The sequence below is a fragment of the Ochotona curzoniae genome, unplaced genomic scaffold (genome assembly GCF_017591425.1).
Source record: "Ochotona curzoniae isolate NIBS_2020 unplaced genomic scaffold, NIBS_Ocur_1.0 contig_3498, whole genome shotgun sequence".
Lineage (NCBI taxonomy): Eukaryota > Metazoa > Chordata > Mammalia > Lagomorpha > Ochotonidae > Ochotona > Ochotona curzoniae.
In genome coordinates, this window is record NW_024465885.1 from 46985954 (window position 1) to 47009894 (window position 23941).

The window sequence follows — 23941 nt, forward strand, 5'->3', positions numbered from 1 at the left end:
AACAATAAAATAATCTGAGGGCCTGGCACAACGGCTCAACTGGTTAATTCTCTACCTACCAGTACATGTCTCAGCTGCCACTTCCAGTCCAGTTCCCTGTGTGTGGCATGGGAAATCAGTGGAGGATGGCCCGGGCATTTGGGTCCATGTGGCCATGCTGGAGACCTAGATAAAGCTCCTGCCTTCAGATGGGCTCAGCTCTGGTCATTGCGGCCACTCAGGGAGTGAACCAGCAGGTGGAAGATCTCTTTCTGTCTCCCTTTCTCTCCATAGATCTGGGAAGTCAACCAGTAGATGAAGAATCTGTGTGTGTGTGAGTGTGTGTGTGTGTGTGTGTGTGTGAGTGTGTGTGCGTGAGTGTGTGTGCGTGAGTGTGTGTGTGTGAGTGAGTGTGTGTGTGTGTGAGTGTGTGTGTGTGTGTGTACACCAGCAGATGGAGAATCTCTCTTTTTCTCTCACTTCATCACTCACCCTGCTTCCTTCTCTCATTCTCTGTAACTCTGATCTTCAAATAAATAATCTTTAAAAAGAAATTTAATAATCATCAAAGAGATACCTCCCCCAAAAAATCCTGACTGGTGTATGAAGTTAACATCATGATGATTAAAGTGAATCTGCTGACCGCCTGGTGCTGAGACTATGCAAGGCCCTTACACTTCCAACACGGATGCTCAAGTGCTCCAGATGAAAATCTGGGACGGAGCCCTGGGACGGAGCCGTGGGACGCAGCTGTGGGATGCAGCCGTGGGACGCAGCCGTGGGACGCAGCTGTGGGACGCAGCCCTGGGGATGCAGCCCTGGGACAGAGCCCCCTCTGCAGTTACTTACAGACGATCTTCTGGGGCACCAGGCCGTCGTCCATCTGCAGCCGATCTTCCATGAACGCCACGCCCAGCTTGCTGAAGTTGTCCACGCTCGCTTCAGCCATGAGCTGGTAAGGCTCTCCGGGGCGGCAGGCCAGGGGCAAGCAGCAATCCGACCACCTGACAACCTGTGGGGAAACCCCAGCAGGCCAGAGGAAGGGAGAAGGGGAGAGGCTGAGCTTTCTCCACGCTTCCAGGCAGGCTACCGCCACCAAATCACAGCTGCACGGAGCAAATGATCGTCTGTGGCATCTTAACAAATCGTTTCGGCTCAAACATTCTCTTAGCCACCTGACGGTGGTGCTCACAAAGCACGAAATAGAACTGCTTTGCTTAAAAGTAACTTTGGGTGTAGCACTGTGGCACAGGAGGCTGCACCACCAGCTGCAATTCCCAACCAGGGAAGGTTCACGTCCCAGCTGTTCCCACTTCCAATGCAGCTCCCTCCTAAAGCGCCTGGGAAAGCAGCTAAAGGTGACCCCAGCGCTTGAGCCCCTGCACCCACATGGGAGACCCAGCTGGTCTTCATTCCACTAGCTTCAGCCTGGCCCAGCTCCAGCTGCTATGACCAGTGAGAACATGAACTAATGAATAAAGATTCTCTCTCTCTCTCCCTCTTTCTGTAACTCTGCCTTGCATTTATTTTTTTAGATATTTATTTATTTATTTGAAACTGTTACAGAAAAAGACAAGAAAGAAAGAAATAGAGAGGGAAGGAGAGAGAAAGACATCTTTCTCTCCCTAGATGGCCACAACAGCCAGGGCTGGGCCAGACAAAAGTCAGGAACCCAGAACTCCCTCTGGGGTAAAGCATCCAATCCTTTGGGCCATCTTCCACCGCTCTTCTCCGGTTATCAGCAAGGAACTGGGTTAGAAATGAACAGCTGGGATACAAACTGGCACCCAGTACGATGCTGGCATTGCAGGTAGCAGCTTTGCCCACTATGCCACAACATCAGCCCCATAATTCTTTAAAAAAAAATGCATCTTTTTTAAAAATTCAAAGAAAGAAATTGAAGTCTCAACTCCTTTAATGCACTAGAAGGAAAAGGACCCATGCCATACATGATAAAAGCCCCTACCAAGGTCCTCTGTGGCAGAAACAGGAGGGCACAATAGTTCTGTGATAGTCAGTGATGGCACGCGTGACGTGTGGCCTGGCTTTTCTCAGCCTGCGATCCAGGACCCATGCCTGCAGTACTAACCAGCATCACGCCACCTTCAGGATGCTTGGCACAGCATGGCTCGACTGCCCCGTGCCACTCTGGAGCCCGGGCTCAGCAATCAGCATGATCTTTCTGGTCATTTGCTGATTTGGAAGGCAAAGTGAAGCGAGAAAGAAAAAGAGGTAGCATCTGTCTGTTGGTCACGCCCCAAATGCCCACGAAAGCCGGGGCTGGGCCCAGATGGACCCGGGGGCTGGGAACTCCACCTGGTTCTCTCGTGGGGTGACAAGGCCCCCAGTTCTCAGCTTCACCTGCTGCTTCTCAACATGTGCATTAGCAGGAAGGCAGATCGGGAACAGACTCGACTGCATCCCAGGTACTCCGGTATGGGATACAGGCATCCCAAGCAGACGCTGAAACGCACGGTACCATGATGCTTATCCAGGAGTCAGGGTGTCCATATGAGAACAACTGCCAAGGACAGTCCAGATGGTTCTATCCTGCCAGGAAACTCACGTTTCCAACACAGGAGAGATGAAGAGGACCTGACACGATGGCTCGGTGGTTAAATCCTCATCTTGCAAGCAACAGGATCCCATACGGGCACTGGTTCGTGTCCTGGCTGCTTCACTTCCCAGCCAGCTCCCTGCTTGTGGCCTGGGAAAGCAGTCAAGGATGGCCCAAAGCCTTGGGACCCTGCACCCGCGTGGGAGACCTGGAGGAAGTTCCTGGCTCCTGGCTTTGGATCGGCACAGCACCTGCTGCTGAGGTCACTTGGGGAGTGAGTCATTGGACGGAAGATCTTCCTCATCTGTTTGTTTCTGCATTCCCCTCAGGATAGTCTCCTGAGAGAAGCCCAGAGTTCAAGTCCTGGACAGCCCTGCTGAACAGCTGTGTGCTCCGAACAAGTCACTCAACCTCCCTGGGTACTGATTTTCTGTCCAGTAAGGAGCAGGTGCACTCAGGAAAATACTGGGAGGACGAAATGAGAAAGTCCAGCAGAGCTGCCTGGGGGCTGGGGCCAGGGTGTGGAGAGGACACCCTTATTGTTCCAGAGTGGTGGGGTTCTGGAAACAGGTGTTCTTCTGAGAAGACCCTTCCCCTCAACTGGCCAAAACCCAGTTCTTGGAGGCTTGGGAACTGGTTTCACCAGGTATGGTATGCAGATGCTCTCAGTGGGAGGAGGCAGGTAGCTCTGTAAGATGGAAGGATGCGTGGCCTAGCGGTTAAAGTCCTCACCTTGAACATGCACCGGGATCCCATATGGGCGCCAGTTCTAATACCCGCAGCTCCAATTCCCATCCAGCTCCCTGTTTGTAGTCTGGGAAAGCAGTGGAGGACAGCCAAGCCTTGGAACCTTGCACCTGAGTGGGAGACCTGGAGGAAGTTCCTGGCTCCTGGCTTCGGATGGGCATAGCACTAGCTGTTGCGCTCACTTGGGCAGTGAATCATTGGATGGAAGATCTTTCTGTCTGTCTCTCCTCTCTGCATATCTGACTTTCCAATTAAAAAAAAAAAAGAGATGGGAGGATCAACTCACAGCTGGGCCAGGGTGTGGGACTCTGGATGAGGGTGAGTGGGACAGGCAACTGGATGAGCTCCTTCTGGCACCAGCTCAGGGCACCACTGCTCCCATAACTGCCCCCCAGCAGACCAAGGGCAGGCCTGAGCAGTTGTTAAAACACTAATCTGGCCTCCTGCTGGGGCAGGCCCCAGCTTAGTGTAACAGGAGCCAATAATTAAATTCTCACCCAGTTCCCAGGAGGCAGCAGATAAACAAAGGAAGAGGGAAGACAGAAAGAGGCCAAACAGCCAGGGGGACACGCTGTCCGATCAGGTTTCCCAGTGGTCAACTGCTTCCTCCTCTAAGTGCGGGTCCTCTTTCTAGGAACACGCTCCAGGGGCCACTGGCCATGCAAGCCAGGGTGCCGGGATCAAAGCCCAGCCGCCCAGTCACTGACACTCAGTCCTGGCTACCTGCCGCCCGGTGGATGGAAGCAAACAGGGACTCTTCCAATGTGTATGGTCAAATGGAAACAAAAGGGGCAAAGAAAGAGAGGGGCAAAAAAAGGGGCCTGTTCTCCCAGATCAAAGCCAAGGAAGCCCTAAACAAAGAGACTTCCTCTTGCAATCTGCCCAGTGTCCCACACCAGGCACCTGACGCTCCATCACAGGACGGCAGGACAGCGAGTATGGTTCACTCAGCCGAGAGACACATGGGACCAGCCAGTCCAAGAACAGAGAGCTCAGCCTGTCTGCTACCATGAGGCAGCAGGGGATGCTGCTGGCTTCTCTTTGAACCCACCTGACAGGTAGCTGCAAGTTCTAGTCGTGGCACAACCTGGGAACCCACCACATGCAACACCAGCAGCCCCTAATGTCGCCAGTTTGCACCCTCGCTGCTTCACTTCGCATCCAGCTCCCTGCTAATGGCCTGGGGAAAGCAGTGGGAGGTGGTTCAAGTGTTGAATCTCTTCCACCCAAGTGGGAGACTTAGATAAAACTGCAAGCTCTCAGGCCGAGTGCGGTGGCCTAGTGGCTAAAGTCCTCACCTTGACCGTGCCGGGATCCCATATGCACGCCGGTTCGAATCCTGGAAGCTCCACTTCCCATCCACCTCCCTTTTTGTGGCCTGGGAAAGCAGTAGAAGACAGCCCAAAGCCTTAGGACCCTGGACCCAGGTGAGAGACCTGGAGGAAGTTTCTGGCTTTTGGTGTAGCACCTGCTGCTGAGGTCACTTGGGGAGTGAGTCATCAGATGGGTCTTCCTCTCTGTCTCTCCTCCTCTCTATATATCTGAATTTGCAATAAAAATAAATAAACTTTAAAAAAAAAAAAAAACAGTACACTCTTGGTTTCCACCTAGCCCAGCACCGGCCACTGCAACCATCTTGGGAGCGAACCAGTGCATGAAAGAGCTCTCATCTCCCCCTCTCTATAACTCTCAAATAAATAAATATTAAGAGAAAAAAAATCTAGCAATAAATTAAGTAGATAAAATAGGGTACAGAGGGCCCAGTACAACAGCCTAACGGCTAAATACTTGATCCCATATGGGTGCCAGTTTGAGTCCTGGCTTCTGATCCCTTTCAAATAAGTAAAAATAAATATTTCTTTAAAATTTGGATCTGTACAGGAAGAGACCGTTCTGGATTTTTGGTTAACCTCCCTAGCTGAAGTCCGGGTTTCAAAACTGAGAGGACAAGGGAGAGTTCCAAAAGGTTCCTTGTATTCACTGTTACGAACAAGGCATCGTGCCTCAATGGTGCTTTGGAGACAGGGACACACGGGCCAGTGTTGCAGTGTAGCAGGCTAGGCCATCACTTGCGATGCCAGGCACCGGTCAGAGTCCCAGCTGCTCTGCTTCGGATCCTGCTTCCTGAGGATGCACCCGGAAGGCAGCAGACAATGGTCCAAGTCCCCAGGCCCAGCCCCAGATCTGCATACTGCAGGCACTGGCGCTGGAGAACCCTGAATGGGCCCTCTCTCTCCCCTGACTTTCAAATAGATGAATCTGTTTTAAAAAGAGAGAACGAGAAGGATATTGGGAAACAAGAGGACGGTGATGAGGGTCACCCCAATGCCGCAGCTAGCGAGAGCAGAGGCGACAAGGGAGCCGCACAGCCATGACCGCAGGCGGACGGAAAGACCCCAATGCCACAGCAAGCGAGAGCAGAGGCGACAAGGGAGCTGCACAGCCACGACCGCAGGCGGACGGAAAGGCCGCAATGCCACAGCGAGCGAGAGCAGAGGCGACAAGGGAGCTGCACAGCCACGACCGCAGGCGGACGGAAAGACCCCAATGCCACAGCGAGAGAGAGCAGAGGCGACAAGGGAGCCGCACAGCCACGACCACAGGCGGACGGAAAGGCCGCGAGCTCATGGCAAGACGGGCGATGCCCTGGGTGTCACATGACCTGAGGTCCACAGGCTAAGGTGCATGCGCAGCTTTTTGCATCCTCAGCTGTCACCTCGGCAACCCCACATTCCCGCCCCACTGACGGACGCTGGGTAAGAACACACCTTTAAGGGACACCTCTGATGGTCTGTTGGTCATTGTGCTGTAACAGAGCACCCCAAAAACCAGGGGCTGAAATGACTCTTTTTTTAATTTTTATTGGAAACTCAGATACACAAAGAAGAGAGACAGAGCAAAAGTTTTCCATCTGTTGATTCACTCCCCAAGCGGCCACAATGGCGGGAACTGCGCTGATTCAAAGCCAGGAGCCTCCTTCAGGTTTCCCACATGGGGGCAGGGTCCCAAGGCTTTAAGCCGTCCTCAACTGCTTTCCCAGGCCACAAGTAGGTAGCTGAATGGGAAGCAGGGTCACCAGGATTAGAACTGGCATCCACGTGGGATCCCAGCGCACCCAAGGCAAGGACTTCAGCCACTAGGCTACTGCGCCAGGCCCAAAATGACTTATTCTTTCTGCTCACGCATCTCAACCTGGGCAGGATCTGTTCCAGGTACACAAGCGCACAAGATGTACCTGCAGGATGCCCCGCCTCCAGCCTTGCCTCAAGGAGCACCGCCTCTGGGCAGGAGCTCCCCACACAGCTCTCAGCAGAGCGCACACTTGGCCCACTCACAGCACAGGAGCTGGGCTATGAGACAGAGCGCCCCGAGAGCCTGGGAGGAAGCCGTAGGCCTGCATCAAGCTCAGGGAGTCTCCCAACATCACTTCCACCATATCCCAGTGGGCAAATGAGTCACCATTCAGCCCACCATTGGGGAAGCTGGGTGCCCCCCACCCCGACTTCCTGACAGGAAGGACTGGCGGTCACCTTCACTGCCCGGAAGGCTTTTGGTCTCTCCCTCTGCGTGAGAATGGCATGTCCCTCACGGCCACCCTCCTGCAGCCGGGAGTCGGGGGTCGGGGGTCTCTGCCATGACAGGCAACAGTTGCAGAGGGAAGCTGCAGGGAGTCTCAGGTTATCTGTCACTGTAGCTGGGCCGACTCATGCGAGCTGCAAAACTGCACTGCTTACCCCAGGCCCCCCGGCTGCACTGCCCACCTTCAGGAATGGTGCACCAGCCACCTCCGGGCAGTGCCTCGAAGCACCGGCGCTCTGTCTCCATCACACTGCCAGCAGCCATGCTCCTCAAGGCCTGTGTCTTCCCCTGGCGGGTCACGTGGGCCCCAGGCCTGCACCCCTCTCCTCCGTTCTCCAGGCTGCCCGCCTGTAGTCTGCTCATCATACTGCCTTCTTCTACAAAGCAACTGCTAGGATAATCCCTAACTCCTACATACGGAACCTTTCTTTGATCTGTGTATTTGTCATGCTATTTAAGAACATTCAGGGCTGATTCCATAACACAGCAGGCTAAGCCTCCACCTCTGGGGCTGCCATCCCCTACGGGCACCGGCTCATGTCCTGGCTGCTCCACTTCCCATCCAGATCCCTGCTTATATGTCTGCAGCAGAGGATCGCTCAAATGCTTGGGCCTCTGTACCCACTTTGGAGACCTGGAAGAAGCTCCTGGCTCCTGGCTTCAGATCAGCTCAGCTATGGCCACTGCAGCCCTTTGGAAAGCAAACCAATAGATGGAAGATTTATCTTTCTCTCTCTAGAACTCTGCCTTTCAAATACATAAACAACTTGAAAATGAACGGAATCCCACAGTCCTTCCAATGAGGGGGGTGGGCGGCGAATGTCTCTGGAAAAATACACATAATGAAAAAATGTGCACAATGTACAGAAACTTACTGCACCCAAATCAGCTTGTCCTGTCACCCTACTGTTACAGGAACTGCTTGGGATCCCTTATACTCAGCCTCGCAAATGAGATAAAGAGCCAGGCTTCTCCACAGGTCACTGGTCACATCACTGTCATAGCACACGGCCCCGAGCCACTCCATAAAAGCCAGTGTGTGCTGGCTACGGCTCCTGCCATCTGCCGGGCACCTCGTTTAACTGTAGGTCCAGCCCTCAGAACCAGCAGCCAAGGCTGACTGAGCAGAGAGCCAGCAGGTAAATCAGGGCCTGGGTACAGCACTGCCCGGCCGGGCTGTTGGGAGGGGCATCCCTGAGTCAACTCAGATCGCCCCCTTGGTTTCCCGCTGCGCGCCTCCAACTTATGTGAGCAACCATGTGGTTCTGCGTAGCTCAGCTTGGTCCAACACTCTCTCAGCCGCAACTGCGCAGAGAGCCTGCCAGGCCACATCCTCAGAGGCTACCCTGCATCAAAACGAACCTCCCACACGCTATGCCAGCACTAGCTCCAGTGGCCTTCTCCTGGCATGCACACACACACACACCCCTCACTGGTAAATACAGACCTAATCATGGTTCACACACACACACACACACACACACACACACACACACACACACATCCCATCACCATCCCCTGCAGGTTAATACAGACCCACTCATACTGCAGCATCTACAGGGCTGCAGCCACACTGCCTAGGAGCCCGCTTCCTCCTCCACCGACTTCCTGTTCTCCCTTAGAGCTCACCAGTACCTGCCCTGAGTGCTAAGCATAAGCCCCGCCCCATGCTCCCCTGCCCCATGCTCCCCCTGCCCCACACAACCCCCACCCCACGCTCCCCCTGCCCCACGCTCCTCCCTTCCCCCCCACTCTTTTGCCCCACACTCCCCCCCAGACCCCACATCTACACCCCACATTCCCCCCATCCCACACTCCCCCCTCCCCCCTCCTGTTCCCCTGCCCCATGCTCCCCCAGCCCCACGCTCCCCCCACCCCACGCTCCCCCTGCCCCACACTTCCCTCTCACCTCCCTGCCCCACACTCCCCTGCTCTACCTCCACCTTCCATGGCACCTGGCACTGAGAATGGCAATTGTCCATTGACCTAGTTCTGTGCTCTCCCTGGTGTAAGCTGCTGAAGGACAAGGTCTCCCATCTTCTGCACTCAGCACAGTGCCAGCACTGTCTGCCATGAAGAGGCGCTCGAGACACTGGGCTGGGAGGCAGATGCTGTGGTGTAGCACGCTCACCTGCCATGTGGGGTGCACCCACCACATATCAGAGTGCCCTGGGATTGAGCCCCCCCTCTGCTTCCAGTCCAGTTCCCTGCTTCGAGGGGTTAGCAGATGATGGCCCAAGTGCCACCCATGTGGGAGACCCAGACAGGGTTCCTGGCTACTGCTTTCTGGTTGGCCCAGCATCCGTCACTGCCAGCTTCCTGGGGGAGTACTCAGTAGACTCTCTCCGCCTTTCCAACAAACTAATTTAAAACTTTGAAAAATAGATACATAAACCTTGGATGAGTGAATGTCTTGAGAGAGTACAGGAAACATATACAAGTTTCCTGCAACAAAAGAAATATATAAGTTTTTTTGGGTCATCAATCCCTCCTAAAAATCCACACTAAACAGGGCTGCTGATACAAGTGCACAAGACATTACAAATCGAGCTGGCTGCCATCGCCTGTCAGCATTTATGATTGCACCTGGCAAAATAACTGCTGCAGATGTTTAATAAATACATTCAGAAATGAAGGGCTGGGTGAATACGGGGACATCGGAATGTTCCATCTTTTCCCAACTGCCTTCCTCGGATTCAATTATTTGTTGTTGAAGGGTCTGCAGAATGGCCACGGATCACAGCCGCAGAGATACCTGGCGTGTGGAAAGATCATTTAAACACCTGGCACAACTGCAGTCTCTGAAATGTGAGAATCGAAGATCCCACCACGTTCAAAGCATGTCACAGGCAGCATTCTAGGGTGCTATCCGACTCAAACGCCCCTGGCCTCCGGGGAAACATGCACATACAAGTTTCCCAGGGCACCCCAAAACGCGGAGCTGCATCAGCCAGTCAACCTAACTGGGAAGCACATACAGCGGGCAACCAATCAGAGGTCAAAGAATGCCTCTGGAAGCCTCCAGCTCCTGAGCCTACTCCTCAGACCCTCAGCAAAATGCTGGGAGTGGGCCAGCATTGCCTGGGGGTCAGGCCTCCTTCCAGCCCAGCAGACTCAGAACCAAGCAGCCAGGGGAGGAATCAAGAAGAGGAGCTTAGGCCCCATGCCTTCTGGTCAGCAAAAGGAGACTCCCACCAGGGGCTCCTATACTCCACAAGGCCAGTCTAACTTGGCGTTGAAACGCCTGCGAAAAGCCGGTCCTGGTCCCCACCCACTCCTCCATTTTCTTGGAATTCCCCCACTCCCAGGAACACCCCCAAGACTAAAAACTGTCAGAAGCCCAGCCTGCTGAAGCTCTCCTCTGCCGCGCGGTCACTCCATCTATGCCCAGGCAGACAGCCACTTCTCTGAATTTACGAATCTCTAATATACTCAACTTGGCTGTGAATCTGATCCCCCTTTCTTCTCTCTGTCCGTGCGCCTCTCTCTCAACATCTGGTCACCTGTCTCTGTGTCACTTTTCCAACAGCCACCGTCCAGCAAAGGGGTCTTCGCTCTTAAGAGATGCTATGGGAGCAGCAGCCCCCTAACTTCTGACTTGATTAGAAAGAAACGCCTATACCTTCATCTCCCCTTGTGTATAAACAAAACCCTCATGTTTTCGCTGAACCCACTGCTGCCCACCATGGAGCGGCCACTCTGGCAGCTAAGGCACTAAGGGGCAGGTGTGGCATGGGCTATCCCTGGTCACGATTCTGAAGGAGGAGGTTACATTCCTTCCTCACCACCCTTTCCAGCGCTGAGGCCTATTGCCACGTGCGCGGCGATGGCAGTGGGGGAGGGGAAGAAGCAGCTTTTTCCCAAGACACATAGCCACCCCCTGGGACTGCAGAGGGAGAAGGGTCAAGCAACAGACGGAAGGAAACAGGGCCCCTGGCGGCTCCCCACCTATCAGAGCCCGCTCCCGCGAGAAGCCAACTCCGGGCTTGGTGGTGCCACAGTCACTCCCCACCTATCAGAGCCCGCTCCCGCGAGAAGCCAACTCTGGGCTTGTTGGTGCCACAGTCACTCCCCACCTATCAGAGCCCACTCCCGCGAGAAGCCAACTCCGGGCTTGGTGGTGCCACAGTCACTCCAGGCATGTGCGTGAGGGCAGCTGAGCAGGTGAACGGCAGACCCAGCGCAGGCACAGGCCTTCCACACTCTGACCATCTTGTGAAAGATACTAAAAATAATGACAATTCTTATATATTTCCTTCACTACTTATTTGGAAGGGAGAAACAGAAGAGAGAGCTTCCATCCCCCAGTTCCTGGTGGGGATGGCCCAGGTTAAAGCCAGAAGCCTGGAACTCCATCCTGGTCTCCCACATGAGTGACAGGGACCCCAAACTTGGCCCATGCAACCAGGCGTGTTAGCAGAGAGCCGAATCAGAAGTGCAGCAGCAAGAGCTCAAACTGGCACTGCCACTTAGGATGCCCATGCCACAAGCAACAGCTTTCTGTGCTGTGCCACAGCAATGCTGGCCCTAAACTTACCTTTAAAAGAAGAAAAAAATAAGTATTTAATTTTATTGGAAAGGCGGGTTTACAGAGACAGAAGCAGAGACAGAACAAAAATCTTCCATTTGCTGGTTCACTTCCCTAATGGCAGTAATGGCCAGAGTTGAACCGATCTGAAGCCAGGAGCAAGGAGCTTCTTCCGGGTCTGCCATGTGAGTACAGAGTCCCAAGACTTTGGGCCATCCCCTGCTGCTTTCCCATGCCACAAGCAGGGAGATGGTTGGGAAGTGGAGCAGTCAGGACTCGAACAAGAGATCATACAGAATGCCAGTGCTTGTAGGAAGAGGATTTGCCTGCTGAGCTACTGTACTGGTCCCCCTAAACTTACCTTTCCCCTTCATTATTCCAGGAACTTTTTGAAAGTCCTTGGTGTTTGATGCCACTCAAAATGTCCCAGAAGAACAGGGAGCCCCAAAGGCAGGGATGGCTTTCACAAGGGGAAGGCTATGGGGAAAGGAGTGACTCACTGTTTCTGCCGAGGAAGGCGGCCTCTGCACGCTGATGCTCTCGGTCACAAACGCTACGTGCTCTGACTCGAGGAGAAAGGGAGAGACGATAAGCAGGGCCCATGTGTTCAAGTCCTCCACCGACTGCGGAGAGAGAGAGACGAGGACTGAGTGTCACCTCAAGGCACATCCAGCCCACTCCAGGGTTGCCTTCTTGTCTAAATCTTTGATTTACTCAAATGCAAGCCAGGGCACCAACTGCTTGAGCCATCCATCGCCTGCTTCCTCCTCGAGTACGCATTAGCAGCAAGTCCAGGACTCACACCTAGGCCCTCTTCTACAGGACACAACGCTTACCCCCAAAAGCAAAACTAATGTGGCATTTCCACAAAGACCAACTGATTTATTTGAAAGGTAGAAAAGAGAGAGCTTGTCCCACTGCAGCTTTACTCCTTAAGTGCCTGCAATAGCCAGTTAGGCAAGCCTGAAGCCAGGAGCCAGGGATTTCTTCTGGGTCTCCCACGTGGGTTCAGGGTTCCAAGAACCTGGACCATCCTCTGCTGCTTTCCCAAGTGCATTAGCAGGAGCTGGATAAGAAGTAAAACAGCCAGGATTCAAGTTGGCTCCCTTATGGGATTCCAGCGTGGCAGGCACCGGTTTTACCCACTGAACCACAGCAACGGTCATAATTTAGTTCTTTCTAAAGCAGGTTAGAACCAAAATGGTTTAGCCAATTAGATACAGTTGGCAATCCTTGGGGGGTGGGGGGTTCCTATCCCTGCATCCCACCAATCTCCTACAGAAAAAAAAATTTTTTAATACCACACATGAACTGAACTTATCAATTTGATGTTTGTCACCATTCCTACACTTGATCTTAGCCAAAGGCCGAGAAGCGATCACTGCTCCTTACGTTACACAGCACGCCACTAGTCCACCAGCATTTGGATTAGGTTGTACACGTGATTAGGGGCAGGTCAAGGATACGCAGACTCCAGACGAATAGTGTGTATTTTTTAAAGAAAAGGCAAGAGCATCCAAAAACACTTGTGTCCCAGGACCTCCTAGAACCAACGCCCTGCGGACTGCCACGGCCAGCCCTCACATGCACACGCACGCGCACGCACGCACACACACACGTTAACAAATATGAAAAGGCATGTGGGTCAGGCCCCACTGCGTCATCATCCCAAATCGGCCTCTGCCTGAAAAATTGGAACAACTCAAGATTTCATAAGTTTCTGTGGAACTAATTAACAGCGTGGGAGTTCTGCCAACCAGTCATTAAAACAGAGATACTGTGCACTTCGCTGAGACACAGAACGTACATTGAAAGCGTCCAGTTTGTACTGAAGCGGTGGTACTGATGAGATTTCATCTCTGATGGGATAGTCGGTGTAGACACCCAGCACTCATTTGATCTGAACCACACCAGCTCTGCTCCTCAAATCAGAGTGAGCAGCAACGGAAAGAAGTGGGAGAACCTGCACTGGGCTCCCTGCTGCCGACACAGCCTAGTCCAAGACACTGTGGCATCCGGAGAGAGAACCCGTGGATGGGAGCTCGCTCACTGCCTCTGTAGATGAACAGTGAAGCAGCCACACAACCATAGCATCAGCCCAGTAATGTTGTAAACCTTAAAAAAAAATTGCTAATCACAAGTTGTCAAACTTTCTAACCACAGGCTTTTAAAAAGCCAAGTGAAGTTGTGGCACAGTGCGTTAAGCCACTGCCAGCAACACTGGCATCTCACATGAGCATTGGTTTGGGTCCTGGCTGCTCCACTTCCCATCCAGCTCCCTGTTAATACACACCTGGGAAAGCAGTAGATGGTCCAAGTATTTGGGCCCTTACTAACCGATATGGAAAACCAGGAGTTCCACGCTCTTGGCTTCGGGCTGGCTCAATTCCAGATGGTAGAGCTATTGGAGAAGTAGACCAGCAGACAGAAACACACTCATTCTTACGTGCTCTCTCTCTCTCTCTCTGCAACTCTGCCTTTCATATAAAACACAATAAATCTTTTACAAAAAGAAACCAGGGCCCGGCGCAGTAGCCTAGCAGCTAAAAGTCTTTACCTTGAATGCGTCCGGATCCCATATGAACACTAGTTCTAATCCCAGCTGCCCCACTTCCTGTCCAGCTCCCTGTTTGTAGCCTGGGAAAGCAGTCGAGGACAGCCCAAAGCCTTGGGATCCTGCACCCGTGTGGGAGACCTGGAAGAAGTTCCTGGCTCCTGGCTTCAGATCAGCACAGCACCAGCCATTGCAGTCATTTGGGGAGTGAATCATCAGATGGAAGATCTTCTCTCTTCCACTCTGTATATCTGACTTTCCAATAAAAATAAATAAATCTTTTTTTAAAAAAAAAAAAAAGAAAGAAAGAAAGAAAGAAACCAGAGTTTCAACTCAACAACCACTAACCACATTTCATTCCCTGAAATTTCCAGCAACTATTTCAGGTCAAGCTGCTGAGCTAAACAGGCTGAGCCCCTAGGGAGAGAACAACTAAAACCAGAACTAGGAACTGTGTCTGCAGTCCCTGCGGACAGAGCTGCAAGGTGCTGTCTGGCTGGGACAGCTGGAGAGCTCGCCCTGATTCAGCTGTTCCCTGAGCAAAGCTTCAGTGTGAGCCAGGGCAGGAGGGCAACGAGGCAGGGGCCAAAACTTTAGGACAAGCCTACCTAACAGAGCATCCACAGGAATTACAGAAATGTCCAAAAATCGAACCGGAGGCGGGCATTTAGAGGACTGCGATGCCCACATCCAGGGGCTGGCTTTCAGGCACAAGCAGGTAAAGCCACACTCGCAGCACTGGGGTTGCCTAGAGGAACCCCTTGTTGTCCAGCAGCCCCACTTCCGGTTCAGCTCCCTGCTAAGACTGTAAAAGCAGCAGACGGGCCAAGGGCCGGGAAGCCCCTGCCTTCAGTCTGGCCCAGCACTGGCTGGGGCAGCCACTGGAGAATGGGGCAGCAGACGGGAGACTGTCTCTTTCACTCCCTCTGTAACACTTGGGGAGTGAATCATTGGACGGAAGATCTTCCTCTCTGTCTCTCCTCTCTGTATATCCGCCTTTCCAATAAAAAAAAATAATAAAAATAAATCTTTAAAAAAAAAAAAACGTAACTTTATGCCCAAGTCCACATCAGATTGGCTGTAGCTCCGTTCTGTAGTTTCCTGCCAATGCAGACGCTGGCAGGCAGTGGTGATGGTCCGGGCAGCTGGGCACCCACATGAGAGACCTGGACTGGTTTCTCAACTCCAATCTACCCAGTCCTCACTACCACGCCACCAGACACTCTGGCAGTCAATCAACAAACAGGTGCTCTCTCCGTTTCTCTCCCCCTCCCCCATCCCATTTATATAAGTTTTTAAAAAAGTAAAACTGTCGGCCCGGCGCGGTGGCGCAAGTGGTTAAGGTCCTCGCCTAGCACGCCCGGGATCCCATATGGGCGCCGGTTCTAATCCCGGCAGCCCCGCTTCCCATCCAGCTCCCTGCCTGTGGCCCGGGAAAGCAGTCGAGGACAGCCCAAGGCTTTGGGACCCTGCACCCGCGTGGGAGACCCGGAAGAGGCTCCTGGCTTCGGATCGGCATAGTATCGGCCCGTTGCGCTCACTTGGGGAGTGAATCATCGGATGGAAGATCTTCCTCTCTGTCTCTCCTCTCTGTATATCCGCCTTTCCAATGAGAAAATAATAAAAATAAATCTTTAAAAAAAAAAAAAAAAAAAGTAAAACTGTCCAGAAAATGTTACGTATCTATGTTTTCCTGTGTTCAAAGTTTGTACTTTGAGCTACACATAAAAATATTTTAATGAATCAACCTCAGCTTGGAAACCATTATGACAGAAAATCCCATCCCCCCGTTCTTCCTCAGGTTACATTATCTTTCACTATCAGGTCTCTGAGAGACTTAAGCCCTTAGCAGCCTGGGCACCCTGGCATCTGGGTGGTACTAGTTATTGCCAGGCAGGACTAGTAATGCAGCTGCCTAGGAGAAAACAGAGGCTGGAATTCCGCCGTGTCACAGCCCAGGAAAAACAAAGTGGATTTTTTTTTCACCAAGTGACAAGACTGCAACCTCCACCTTGAACCCCGAAACAAGATTGTTCAATTCCACCTTGACGCCAACACCTCGCGTCCTCACTGAAGACACACTGCATCGCTCAACTTCCCAGAGGCCAGATCAAACAGATCAAACAGATCATCAGGCAAGACCAGGCGACCGGGCTCATAGAGCCGCCCTAGGTCCACGCTGCACGTGGGCTGAATGGAACAACTACTGTTCCCTTCCACAGCCAGGGGGCCCGGGCCAAGCCAAGAGCCCGGGATGGCGCCTCAGCGCATGGAGCTGGTGTCGGCGAGCCCTAACACAGGCTGTGACCGCCACGGCGCCCCGGGCGCCACTGACAGGCTGCACAGGGGCCAGGCTGTGTCGCCTCGGCGGTCCCCGGGGAGGCCCTTCCAAGTCCGGGTTCACTCAAACGCTAGTGGACCACGCAGGAGAGGATGTCCGGGGTGTGCCCGGCCGACGCCAGAGCGCCCACAGCCGCGCACCCCGGTCCCTGGCGCTCCCCGGTCCCTGGCGCACCCCGGGCCCTTGAGCACCCCGGCAGGGCCCTGGAGCACCCCGGTCCCTGGAGCACCCCGGTCCCTGGAGCACCCCGGCCCTGGAGCACCCCGGGCCCTGGAGCACCCCGGCCCTGGAGCTCCCCGGGCCCTGGAGCACACCGGGCCCTGGAGCACCCCGGGCCCTGGAGCACCCCGGCCCTGGAGCACCCCGGTCCCTGGAGCACCCCGGGCCCTGGCGCTCCCCGGTCCCTGGCGCACCCCGGGCCCTGGCGCACCCCGGGCCCTGGAGCACACCAGGCCCGGGCTCCCGGCGCCTCCCCGGCTGCGAGGGGCGGAGCGCGGGGGTCCCCGGCGTCGCTTCCGGCCGGCGCCCAGGCCCGCGGCCCGCCCGCCGCACGCCCCACGCCGGCCCTCCGCGCGCGCGCACCGCCCACCTGGCCCTCGGCGACGCAGAAGACGCGGCCGCCGCGCCTCAGGCACACGCGGGCGTCGCGGGGCTGCGCGGCGGCGCCGCAGAAGGTGAAGGAGCAGCGCGAGGCGCGCAGCCGCCGCACCGTGGCGCGCACCAGCTCGGCCGGCCGGCGCCCCCAGCGCGCCCACAGGTACAGGTAGCACAGCGTGATGAGCATGGCCGGCGCCACGGCCGCCGCCAGCCCGCCCCGGGCGCCGCCCCGCCCAGCCCGCCGGCCGGAAGAGACGCGCCCGCCAGCTCGCCCGCCCGCTGGGGCGAGAGGGGAGGGCCCGGGAGCGGCCGCCGGGAGGCTGCGGGCGTGCGGAGAGAGGCCGCCCCGGCAGAGGCCGCGCTGGCGGGGCTGGAGCTGATGGCCTAGGCTGGCGGTGGGAGGCAGTTGGTGGGCGCGGGGACCGTGCGGCCCGAGGCCGGCCTCCCCACCGTGGGGTCGTGCACTTCTACAGCATCCACAGCCCACACGACTTCTAGTACAGTGGAAGCAAGCCGGTGCACCACTTGGATCTGTTTTTATTGAATTCAAAGATAGACTTTTAAAAGGGCAGGCTTTTCGCCTAGTGGTTAAGACACCGAGGTCGCCAGCGCTGAGGCATAGCAGCTGCCTGCAGCACTGACACCCTATACGGACACCTTTTCCTGTCCTGGCTCTTGGCTTCTGGCTTTGGGGGGCAGCACAACCCCGGTTGTTCGGAACATTTCAGCAGTGAACCTGTAAACTTGGCCTCTTCCTGCCAAACCAGCATCCCACATGGGTGCTGGTTAGTGTCCAGGCTGCTCCACTCCCGATTCAGCTCCCTACGTATGGCCTGGGAAAGCAGCGGAGGTGAGCCAACGACTTGGGCCCCTGCACCCACGTGGAGGACCCGGAAGAGTGCCTGGCTCCAGTTCCAGCTGTAAGGAGTTATTCCAATATCCCACCCTGGACCCAGCGCCATTTCTTCTTCCAGCTCACAAAATTCACGCAGGTCTAGCCATCCATTATCAGATGTAACCTGGCATTCCACCTGGGAATCCCACCCCCATCTCCCAGCCCCTTCCCCAGCCCCGCCCACTCACCAATCATCCCCAGGCATTCACCTGCAGGGACCAATCCCCTGGGATTGGGATTGCCCTCGATCCCTCCCGATCCCCACCCCCCACACCTTGCAGACAAAAAAGCCCCCAAGTGCAGCTCCCTCTTCTTCCGGCCTCCCTTCCCCTTCCTCTTTTTGGACTGATTCCACCCCCCACCCCCACCCCCCGCACCCCCTCCCCGTTCCTTCCCCGCTGGAATAAACCTCCTAAGATACTTCATTGCCTCTGGTGTTTTCAGCTCACGGTAAGGAACCAGATTGTGGGAATTAACTGCGAGTAGTAATATCGTATGAACTAGAACTTAAACTATTTTAACTAACCAAGATCTCAACCCAGCTTATTCACTGGGCATGCAGCAAGAACCCTGGGCTGCTGCCCAGTCTCCTCTGTCCTTGGACCAGCTCTGCTAGGACTTCCTTGGTAAATAACTCTAGGAAGTTAATTGTAACACTCATCCTGTTTTTTTAGCCACATGTAATGAGTCTGCCAAGAAGGTGACCTGTAACTTGATTGGAAGGTCCAGAGAGATAGACATGCCTTCCTGCCAGTCTCAAGGTCATTGTTGGTTGGAAATTGTTGGGACCGCCCTTCTGCCTGCCCCTTTTCCTACTCTATATAAGCTTGTACCTTCTCCCAGATAAATGGACATCCCTCAGCAGTTTGCGTGGTTCTGTGGCCAAAGAACTCTGTCACCTCACCCCTCCTCAGTGGGCCTGCAGGGCAAAAAAAACCCCCCAAGACTCAGAACCTCGGATGACCTGAGAAACACTCATCATCACATGTGGCAGTGATGGTTTTAAAGAGCACAGGTGCAGTGGGCCAGAGACCCAAGACAGTAAATCATTGGCACAGCTGGAGCCTGCACGCCCCAGCAGCAAGTGACAGCTGAAAAGTGGGTTCCTGTGTGCTGACAAGACCTGATAGAGTTTGGAGAAACAAAGGTACCACAGGGCTACCAGAACCTGGAAAATGACAAGACCAGCTGTCTGCGGACAGACATGGTCCTGTAGAGTGGCTCTGAGTTTGCTGATTGTGGTTGTAGGAACCACTCCCCACCCCTGCTGGTGTGGAGAAGTATGCTCTTGGTTGTGTAGTTTCATTTCCGAAAGGGTCTCACAGGGACTTTGAGCAGCTCGTGGAGGAACGGGTGTTACGGCACAGTGGGTTAAGCCACCACTTGCAGCCCATCTTGGCTGGTTCAAAATCAGGCTGATTCAGCCTTGCAGTCCAGTAGTCTGTGATGTTCGGGGAGGTAGCTGCCAGCCCAGGTACGTGGGTTCTTACACCCGTGGAGCTGAATTCAGATCTCATTCCTGGCTCCTAACCCTGGCTGTTGGCAGGTGCTTGTAGGGTGATTCAGTAGGTGAAAGTCATCTCTCCTTGCCACCCCACCTGCCCACTGTGCCTTTAAAATTTTTCAGGAAACCCCGCAGAAAAAGAAATAAAAAGAACATTTGTATGTAAACAGTTTTGAAAACTGTGGAATTTTCCCCTAATGTGCATTTCCCATGAACTTTTCAAATTTTGTTTGACAAACACCAAGTTTTGCACCAAAATGATCTTAGTGTGATTGCAACTTGTAAGTGCTCACATTTTCCAGCACATTTTGGTGCACACACTGCTAAATGTGCACAAACTCCGAGTCCAGAAACAGGAATTCCTGCTTTTGCTCCTCCGAGGCTTCCCACGCTTACAGCTGGTTGCACCAGGAGAGGGGTCCTTTCTGGAACACACCACCTGTCCCATGCGGCTGGGAGCCTTTGCTCTCAGAGTGTTACAGTTTTCTTTCCTGTATATTCTGGGAGACAGTGACTTCACACTGCCATCCTGTCAGTGTTCCTGTAATCCCAGAGTGTGATCCCTTCTCCCGATTCAAGTTAAAACATTATAGTAGGGGGAGAGATTGTGGTTCAGTGTGTTAAGCTGCTGCCTGCCCATACTGGAGTGCAGGGGTTTCAAGTCCCAGCTACTCAGAGCTTCTGATCCAGTTTCCTGACAGCTCAAGTGCTTCAGCCCATGCCACCAGGTGAGATACCCCGATGGAATTCTTGGCTCTTGTTGCAAGCATTTGAACACCAGGAAGTGAACACCAGGGAGAAGGTCTGTTTCCCACCATCCCTCTGCCTTTGGAATAAAATACCTTTTACCAAATTATGGCAGTTCCCCCTGCTTATCTGCAGGAGTGTGTCCCAAGACCCTCAGTAAACACCTGAAACTTTCAGAGTACTGCTTACATATCTGCTAGTTTTTCTCCTACACATATACATCGTGACACTGTAAGTTATAAATCAGACAAGAGATTAGCAGCGACCATATAAGACAAGACAGCTGTAACAACCGGTTGTAATAACAAGTGCCAGTATGACTACTCATGTTTTAGGGCTGTTACTAAAATAAGGATTACTCAAAACACAAGCATTGCAATGCTGCAACAGCCAGTATGCTAAGCAAGCAGGCTCCCAGCAAGCATACAATGGACAAGGGGCTGACACACACTCTCAGTGGGCTGGGGCAAAGGGGTGTGAGTCCATCGCACTACTCAGAATGAACCTGCTTTTTCTCTTAAAAGCGTGAGTTCAAATTAATGTTGCCAACAACTCTGAGATGCTTTAACTTATTTTTTAAAAACTGATTTTTATTGGAAAGGCAAATTTACAGAGAGAAGGAGAGAGAGAAAGATGTTCATCTACTGGTTCATTCTCCAAATGGCTGCAACAGCTGGAGCTGAGCTGATCCATATTCAGGAGCCAGGAACTTCTGGAATCTCCCATGTGTGTGCAGGATGCCAAGTCTTTGGGCCATCCTCTGCTAATTTCCCAGGCCACAAGCAGGGAGCTGGATGGGAAGTGGAACATCCGGGACACAAAGCCATGCCAATATGGGATGCTGGCATTTATTTGCAAGGGGAGAATTGTCTGAGCAAGTAATGAGGGGATAGAAAAGGAACTGAAGGTGACATGTTGGCAGCAGGTGCTTATCCAAGTCCGTCTCCCTCAACAGTCATTTTTTGGCTTGTTTGCAAGAGTTAAGAGACCGAGGTCCTCTATCCACTCGTTCACTCCCCAAATGGTCACAGTGCCCAGAGTTGAACAGGTCTGAAGCCAGGAGCTCCCTCCATCCAGGTCTCCCACGCACTCCTGGGCCTTGCTCCGCTGCCTTCCCAGGCCATAAGCAGGGAGCTGGATCAGAAGTGGAGCAGCTGGGAATTGAACTGGGGCCCATATGCGCTGCTGGTACATTCTGCATAGGCAGGGCTGGACTGCACTCCCTCTTCCTCCTGCAGTGCCGTTCATTTTAAATCCAGTGTGCAGTTTTCACAATAGTCCCGAGACCAAGTATCCCAAGGACATATAGACTACAGCCCTGAAACCACTGCCTGAGAAGCAGACACCTGCCCCCCAAGTCCCAGCGTCCAGATGAGAGCCAGCAAAACAGTGGGTGCCACTGACAGAAAAGACTTCTTGGCTTGGCCTGTCCACCTGCCAGCACATCTCAGAGTTGAAAACCAGAAATAAAAGGCTGTCGGCCAAAGAGGGCTTGGCACATGCAGACTCGCGTCAGGATGCGCCTGATGAGAAAGGAAACCACATGGGGAAGATATAAAAGTCGAGAGTTTAGAAGGGTTTTTTTTTTAACACTTCAACTGATTTATTTGTTTTATTATTTTTTAAAAATGTGATTTACAGAATTTATCTCTGGAAGGCAAAACTATGACGTTTTTCAAAGATAATTTAGAATATAGGCCCAACACTAAAAAAAAAGATTAGTTAAAACACAAGGAAGAGTGGGGCCCAGTGTGATGGGTCAGTTGACTAACCCTCCTCCCATGAAGCATCAGGATTCCATATGGGCACCAGCAGTCCATGTTCTGGCTGCTCCACTTCTGATTCAGCTCCCTGCTTATGGCCTGTAAAAGCAGTAGAAAATGAGCCTAGTCCTTAGGCGCCTGCACCCACCTGGGAGACGTGCAGGGAGCTCCTGTTTCCTGGTTTCAGCTCAGCTCAACATGTCCATTGTGGCCATTTGGGGAATGAATCAGTGGATGGAAGATCTGTCTCTCCTCTCTGTAAATCTGCTTTTCCAATAAAAATAAATCTTTTTTAAAAACCACTTTAAAAACAAGACCAGCTCTAGAATGAGGATAAGCCTTTGTAACAGAAGTAACAGGTAAAAGACTCATATCTAGGATATATAAAAAGCTCCAAACTAGTAGATTCAAGAAAACCAGAAACGGGGAATGGAGACCACAGATGAATAAGCACTTGAGAAATAGAACACACCCCAATGGGCAGGAGCACAGGAAGGCCTCCATCTCAGAAGGGTACTGATGAAAACCCAGCAAGTGGGCCCGGCGCGGTGGCGCAGTGGTTAAGGTCCTCGCCTTGCAGGCCCGCGATCCCATATGGGCGCCGGTTCTAATCCCGGCAGCCCCACTTCCCTTCCAGCTCCCTGCCTGTGGCCCGGGAAAGCAGTCGAGAGACCTGGCTGGTGTTCCTAGCTCACAACTCCAGCCCTCCAGATGTTGTAGAGTTGGAGGAGTGAACCAACACATGGGAATGCTCCCGTTCCCTCCCAGATACTAATTTTGGAAAGGCATGTTTCTGTCCACCATCAGTAGCACCTACCACAGACCCATCCTCCCCTGTGAACAAGCACTGCCAGGGTACAGGGAGTTGGGGACACGCTGCATCCCTGTCCTTTCCTCCTGCATACTGAAATCTCTCAGCTTAAGGAACAGCAGTCCCCACTTAACAGCAGTGTGCATGCGGTAGGGGGCAGGTTTCATATCTATCAGAAGCCTTTGATGCTGGAACTTTGATGTGTTGGAATATCCCAGTGGAGAGGAACAGAGCATCCCAGCCCCTACAAGGCCCAGCAGGGAAGCAAGCATCAGCCTCGTTTTGTTTCCATCCTGGCACCCAGTGTGTGAGACCAGGGAAGCTGCATGCCCTCTGGTTTGTGGCCCTCGCTTTTCAGGTCAGCTTGTGGTTCTTAAAAAGGGTTGCAGCAGCTGGAACAGCAGTAGAAAGACGCAGGTCAGTACCTGCATCTAAAATGGTGAAGATCCTAAAACAAAGCCAAGAGACCGAGTCCCTGAAGATGCTAAGAGCAAGGAAGGAGTGGCAGGCCGCCTGGAACTCTGTGCAGCCCGGGCCCCCCAAATGACAGTATTCAACTCTGACCAGGCATCTCCAATTAGAAAAAGACAAATCTACAGGATCAGGCGGCATGAAACCAGCCTCGTCTATAAATAACTCCTCCTGGAGAAATAAACAGCGAGATCAAAAGCAGGAAACCCAAGCCAGAGAACCAGGCCTGTCCTTAGGATCCCATGATCCCTTCCCGAACACACACGTGGGAGTCACAGCCCCGGGGCACCCAGGAGCCCAAAACGAGCTATGTTGCACCTACCTGCAGACCCAGCCCACTGCTTGCTTCTGGCCCCTCACCCGGATAGCCCAGGGGGCGGAAGGTCAACGCTAAGATGGGGAGGGAGTCTCTGCCCAGGACTGCGCAGGTGGCAGGTGGCTAGCCAAAAGCGCAGGCAGACGCAGGCTCTGGGACTTTTTCGGACTGCCCCCTAGGCGCAGCCCCAAACCTTGGCCACTCCCCAGCCCCGCTCTGGCGGGTGGAGCTCCAGCCACACTTGGCTGTGACTTCTGGCTCCCACAGAGCTGCCTGCCCGCTGCCCTCTTCCGCTGCCCTCCTTCCTCTGCTGCCCTCCTCCGCTGGGCTGCTCGCCCTGTCCCGTGGCCCAGCCTAGGACGTTCAGAACTCCACCTGTCCCGAGCATTCGGCCTAAACCAGCCCATCTTGTACTGACTCTGCTGCCCACGTGTCTGCCTTCCCACTGGCCCTGGAAAGCTCAGGGGACAGGCTCTGCGTGTTCCTGGCACACAGTGAGACTGGCTGGCAGCTTTGCTGGCAGGGAAGAAAAGAAAAAAAACCAAAGAAGTC

At 53.6% G+C, this 23941-nt stretch overlaps 1 protein-coding gene across 2 annotated transcripts in view; it reads right to left on the reverse strand.

Annotated features, from left to right (window-relative positions):
- Positions 1-17069, reverse strand: part of HLCS (holocarboxylase synthetase) — a 173651-nt gene extending 156582 nt beyond the window's left edge. The window contains exons 1-3 of one of the 2 annotated variants that reach the window (XM_040980801.1): positions 16875-17069; positions 11891-12013; positions 829-991 (exon numbers count right to left, since the gene is read on the reverse strand). In XM_040980801.1, coding sequence (XP_040836735.1) covers positions 829-991; positions 11891-12013; positions 16875-17069 — 481 coding nt within the window. The remainder of the gene's footprint in view (positions 1-828; positions 992-11890; positions 12014-16874) is intronic. The other variant, XM_040980802.1, reaches the window with a different exon arrangement.
- Between the last annotated feature and the right edge of the window lie 6872 nt (positions 17070-23941).